The sequence below is a fragment of the Liolophura sinensis genome, chromosome 1 (assembly GCF_032854445.1).
Source record: "Liolophura sinensis isolate JHLJ2023 chromosome 1, CUHK_Ljap_v2, whole genome shotgun sequence".
Lineage (NCBI taxonomy): Eukaryota > Metazoa > Mollusca > Polyplacophora > Chitonida > Chitonidae > Liolophura > Liolophura sinensis.
In genome coordinates, this window is record NC_088295.1 from 71,779,464 (window position 1) to 71,786,281 (window position 6,818).

Here is a 6,818-nt window from a genome sequence, read left to right on the forward strand (position 1 = left end):
AATAAAGTTTGATAGTAACTTGCCAAAGGTCAATGGTTAAAGCATAGCACATCAACTTCTGACAATTGTTGCTCACTGCATAAAATAGTGTAGGTATGAGAAATAAAACACAACCGAAATATGAAACGTGAAAATTTGGCATATATTTTTTTTTCTTTTCTGATGTATCCATCTTCATTTTAGAATTATTTTTCATGAATCCTTTAAAGCCAGAAATTATCCAATAATACCTGCTCGTATTAAAGTACTGGTATAGTATATATATTGCAGTAAAACATGCTGAAGAACTGTTAGTGGCCGCATTATAACAGATGAGCCTAGAGCTCAAAGCCAGGGTATGCAGTATGTGTATATAGTGGCAACACCACACAAAGGGACACAACTCCCAAAGGCATACTTTACCTGGTTGTCTATATCCTGCAAGAAGGACATGGAATTCAACACATCAACATTATTGTATACTGAATGCAAAAGGCGGTACACAGAAATACACCTTTTGAGATTATCAACCATTTGTAATGAATCACAACAATTCTTTGTCATGTATTGCAAAAGAGGCAGAGATTGCCTGGCACCATTTCACAGTGCCACACTCATTAATGGAGACACACACATACAATATGAAAAAAAAAAGCAAGATGATACAAGACTGGATGGCAAAATGATAACAGTATTTGCTGTCATTAACACAAAATGAACCAATTTCTTCTACACATAGATACAAGCCTGGATAGTCAAATGACTAATGACAAACAAGTTCATCAATGCCACATGTAGATTCTCCATAGGTGTATCAACGATGGGAAATGATGGAAAACGAAAAAAAAAAAAAAAAATTCATCTAGCAAGCTGTTCAAAAGCTTGGTTGTATGATTGTATGAAGGAGGGAGCCTTACATCTAGGCCCCTTCCTGTCTCACTTGTAACACAGAATACTGATAACTTGATAAGTATTGATCCCCAACTATAAATGAGTTAATATGTGGCGTGTAGGCTACTGATAGCCCGTTACCCAAGCCTACCTTTGTCATCAATGACATTAAGGATGATGTGAACACTGTCTTCCTTGCTGCTGTTGTAACCTGTAAATTACACTGTACTCGGTCACCCCTGTCACCCATGCGATATGTGTGGGCTTTATAAATAACCCATATGTATCATGCCACTACATTGTAAGATGAGAGAATCAGAGACCAGGAAGTCCCATAAATATATCTACCCACTTTAATACGAACCTATAACTGCACAAGAATTTATAATGTACCACATCACGAGGCTGACGCTTACAGTCTTACAAGTCTGAGACACATGATTTGGTGCAAGAATTTCAACGGAAGGACATGATGGAACAGTCAGGCAAGGGAGCTCTGGCTGGACTAACCTTGCTGGCCATAGGTTGGCTGCATTCCGTAGCCGTATGCCTGTTGAGGAACAGGCTGCTGCTGTTGTTGTGGTTGTTGCTGTTTCCTTACCATTGACGGAGGTTGCCAAGTATGATGTGTAGGCTGCTGAGGTTGCTGGCCTTTAGAGCAGACAAATTGGTTTTTGTGTTTGCCATTAGTTTAACAATTTTTTTTTTTTAACAAAATCCATTCAGCACACTGAGATGCAAGTAGAAAGACCAAGGCTGAGATGCCCAAACCAATGCAATGAACAGGTTAGGGAATCCTTCAACTGCAGTAACCAAAGGGTTCACACAGAGGTGTGAACAAACATAGATAAACCCATCTGAACTATCTACAGTTTGCATGCAGCATAATCAAATACATGATGGGGAGGGGGCGGTATGGATGACTTTTGCCTAAATACAAATTTAGGTAGTTTGTAACCTCCAGTATATCTGAGACTTGAGAGGATATTGACACAACTTGTATTTTGCAGCCAAACAACGATCTTAGAAGAGATAAAGCAAAGTTTGAACATTTCAGAGAGTGGAGAAAGACTGAAAGAGAGTCTCAATTCTCATTACAAGGAATGACTTGCCAGTAAAGAGTGAATAATATAAGTAATTTCCTCTACAAAAATTACCTTTCAACCATGTGTCTATAACTTAACCATCACCAAGACAAATGTAAGTCTACACGAAGTATTGATTTGAATGAATGAATGCTCGGGGTTTATGTTGTACTTAACAGTTTTTCAGTCAAATAACACTGAGTACTATATTTGAGCTTGACAAGATAATCTCAAAATCAACCACCCGTCAACACATGCATACAGCCTAGGGTTTCAAACATTTTTTATCCCTTATGTCAGTCATAAATGTAACAATTAGAAATGTTCTCTTCACACATTTGAATCTCAGACAGAGCATATACATGTACAAATATATTTGTAATTATCAATACATATTAATTTATATTACTTGCAGTTCTACCCATAAAATCTTCAACCTACAGCATGTGGACATAAATGGGATTACTTCACTTGTTCACTTGTGTGATAATGCTTTTTTTTGTTACAGATGTGTTTGTATGTAATTATGACACCTAAATAATTAAACATAAACTGATGTAAAATGAAAGGGAAGGCTTAACCATGATGAAGGACTGTTAATATAGCACACTATTTTAAATGAAACAAAGATAATACACTACTAGAAATTAAAAAAATCCATGAATAACCTAAAATAATAAAACAAAATACAAAAAATCACAAATCTGCAAATATAACACAAAAAAGAAAGTATTAGAAAGCATGAAAGAGCAGAAATATTAATGTTAGTAAAACAGAAACCAAAACGAAGATAAAGTGTAGAGATACTGAAATAAAAACCATATAGCTGGAAGATAATGATTCAACTAATAAAATATGTTATCAAAGACTGAACCAAAGAAAAGGATAGCAAGAATTGTATATTTGTTACGCAGTTCAGTTCATATATTGTTGGAAAACTAGATGTATACATAAGAAAAATAGTAGGCCTGTATATTTTATAAGATTCACAGTATATATTTATCCACATGTCAGGTGTTGACATTACAGGTTTTCTTTGGGATGTGTTGTCTTATGCTTTATCTGGTTTATTTTCTTTAATGAAATCTATGAAACATAACACAAGACATTGAACTATCTACCCAAGATCATTTGAACCATGCAAAACAAGGGATTACTCCAAGAGATAGCCTGGGCAGTTCACAACACTTTGTATTAGCATTACATGATTGACTTTTAATCAAAAAAAATTTTCGCAATTTTTTAAAATAAAATGAAAATTATAGAATATTGGACAGCTGTTTCCTGAAATTCATCAATTTATCATTGACATACAAGAAACCATGGTACGGTTTCACTGGCTACATCAAAGAGATTGTGTAACCACCAGAAATGCAGGCTATGTGAACAGAACTAACGAGAGCCCATGCTGTACATACCTCCCTGGTAGTAACCTGAAGTCAAACACACTACAGTGTATCCTTTGTAGTAAACTTCACGACCAAGACATGTCTGCCATACATGGTTTATAGCACTAAAAGCACACAAGACTTTTACTTGTATGACGGCAACACATACTTCTCTAGTATTTACCATTATCATTTAAACATGTTAATTAAAAGGACAGCTATCGACATATCATCTTCTATACTGTTAACTAAGGCACAGGGATTTAATTATGTGACAATAGATTACATAGTATGTATTCAACAGAATCTACTCAATATATGACATGTATGTTACGCATACACGTAGAATGGGAAGAACACTGTATGTGTTTGATGACACCAGATATGGCACATAAATAGGAGCACATGCCAGAAACTTATCATACATAACCCAGTTTCATGCCCTCAGATTTACATGTAAGAGCTACAGAACACAGAAGTGTAGAGACTGGAGACCCTGCCCATCCTAGGCAACACCACATCCTGACCTTTCCCAATGGTGTGACACAACAGCTCTATGTGCCGGTGTCCGGTGCCAGGCTCTTACAGTAAACAAAATGTGAGAAGAATTGACACATACTTGAAGCATTAATCACATTCACCCCTATGGAACTGCTAGTAGGAGATTCCACATCTGCTTATATACATGTATATATCATGTACAAATATCCTATGTACACTCAATGTAATGTACATGTAGAGCTGTCAACCAAGAATGACTCAGACATCTACACTTTTTTTAGAAGTATGCGTTGTGTTTGTAAATATGATAACCTGAGGTGTAAACAAACAATCCACCTAGCCTGTGGCAGTGGTATCTGTGACAGCCAAACCATAGCATTGTACAACTCACATGTCAGTGACACAGGACATGTACCACTGGACTAAATGCTAACACAACCTGAAACCCGGGGGTCGTATAATTGCATTATATCAGCATTCTATCAGATATAACTCTACCACAGAGAAGACACACCTACAAACATAATAAATCATAGTTAGCTAATGTTCACGTTTAAGAAAATTCCCTCAAAAATCACTCCGACAGGGACAGGAGTATGGGGGAAGGGCTTAAGGGGCTGTAGCTAGCTTGGAAAGGAATTGCCAAACACATTACATCCTGTATGAACAACTGGAGGGCTCAAGATGTCTTGGCAAAAGGGAGGGTAAAAACAAGACTGCACAAACACTGAACAAAATTTGTTTATTACAGGACCACACACTCCTGAAATTCAAATCACGCATGTACATACTAAGTACTTGAATTTACCCTGAAATGGCAAGAAGCAAGCCTTCAAACTTCTTGAAAACACCAGCTTTTATCAGCATGGAGCATGGAAAGAGAAATGGCAATGAAATATTTGAATTTCACTGGCATTTCCAAAAATGAACTAATAATTTTTTGTGTTTTTTTTTTTGGTTTCACTCAATAAAATTTATTCTTCTTACCTGAAAAAATGTTTTTTCCTTTTTTTTAAATTATATATTTATATAAATCTTTATTAAATATTTATTTGTTTCATCCGAAAGGAAATGCGGCTGAAAGCAATGCAGCCTTCAAAGGGGGACTACTCTAGGAGTACTATTGACCTACCAGGCTGGGACGCAGGCTGGGATGGGGGGTTATACTGATTTACAGGCTCAAACCGACCGGGGACACGCTCCTCGTATCCTTGACTTATCGTACCCCACTGATTGTGATCAGGGTCATAATCTGAAATTTTGCCCACTTTCCTGCCACCAGATCCATCTTCAGCCACTGAAACAAGAAATAAAATGTCAAGAGTGAAGGGAGGCCAGACTACAAAAGCAAATACATATAGACGGACACATGTTCAATTCATACTCATACTACCTCAAGCAACTTGAAAACCATAAATGATAAATGACTGTTGCAAAGTGATACGATAAATTATGATATTACATGTACCTCTGACATTACACACAAAAAAACATTACTTTAAAAAACCATTTACTTTCAAAGAACTAATTCCATTACAAATATATTCTGAAGATCTGCTAGACTTCTACAAAATGATGTATGCGAACAAAAGATTAACAGAAAATAGATTGTTAATGTCAATATTTTTAGCTCAAGCAGATAAGAGAAGACTACAGATAAATGTAGTTTAGCATTATCCCAGTGTTAAAAAAGTAAACGACTTGAAAGTGAAGTAGGTACAGAAACTAAGAATCCTCATTAGAATGTTCAATATGTGAACTCCACATGTTATATATGATCAGCAGTATTTGGATTTATTTTTTTCTTTCAGAGAATCAGAAATGATTGCAATGATTTGCTTGTATAATATACATGTACATTGTAGTCAACAATGCATTGCATGTGCATCGTAAAGTGTTTAAGGAATTTAAGCAATATGTACTTAAAACTGCTACACCAACAACAATGGATTATGCCAATACTAATCAGCCACTTGTTACCTTTTATGCCTATAAGTGTCATGGAGCAACATTTACAACGCCATGATTCTGCTGACTCAGTATATTGCTAACATATTAGCTTATTGCCAGAAAATATGTACCAGAAGGCATGGTTTGGTTTTGGTGCAAAATAGTGTTTGAAAGGCTGTGACAATTTGATTGTTCGAATATTTTTAACAGCTGAACTGCACAGAACAGCTATATAACATGGACATGTATTGATGTAATTTTGCTCAGTGAAGACCTATGGACCACTGTAAAATGACTGGTGTTTTTCCCTGATGTGCAGAATAAGGCAGGTAATGCTGATGTACCCTCACCACATACACATACACTAAGATGTGTCATCTGATGGCCATACGTGTACACCTTAGCCCAACCACCCAAGTGAATATTCCAGTCAGTGATGTTTAAAGATTAGTTCATATTTGCAAGCCTATGCAGGTTACTCTTCAGTTCAGGAAATCATAATTACCGTATTTCATCTAAAGTTTACCTTTTTTCAATCCACACACTGCCACTGATTTGTCCACCATATAGGGCCACTGAAAGGCTTTTTTTTTATGAAATTTGAATAATTTCTGATCAGGAAAGCCAAATTTCAGGAAAGCAAAACTTTAGGTGAAATACAGTAGTTCACAACTGCATGATGCAAAAGAGGATGTTCATACATACAATCAGTCATTCTATGATCACCCCTGTTTTCCTGTGTCTACTTAAAATGCTTAAGCTGTTAGACTGTCCCCTTTAACTATAAAATTATAATTTCTGGATCAACAATAAGCTATTTTCACAACATACAATATATACCATGCTGAAATGCTCAAGTCTACACAGACTGACAAACATGATGTTTTGGTTACAGAATGTATTGAACTTCTGAACTGCCTTGCAGAATGCACACTGGCATGTTTGTATCTCTGGTGCCAGTGTAACGGACATATAAGCACACATAACAGTTCTATCCAGCCGTGACCAAAACATAAACTAAACA

General features: G+C 36.1%; 1 protein-coding gene across 1 annotated transcript in view; it reads right to left on the reverse strand.

The window, feature by feature from the left end:
* Nucleotides 1-6,818, reverse strand: part of LOC135461262 (LIM and SH3 domain protein F42H10.3-like) — a 34,948-nt gene that overhangs the window by 6,876 nt on the left and 21,254 nt on the right. Inside the window, 4 exon segments of the mRNA XM_064738266.1 lie at nt 403-417; nt 1,381-1,521; nt 3,374-3,388; nt 4,977-5,141. Of these exon segments, the coding sequence (XP_064594336.1) occupies nt 403-417; nt 1,381-1,521; nt 3,374-3,388; nt 4,977-5,141 (336 nt within the window).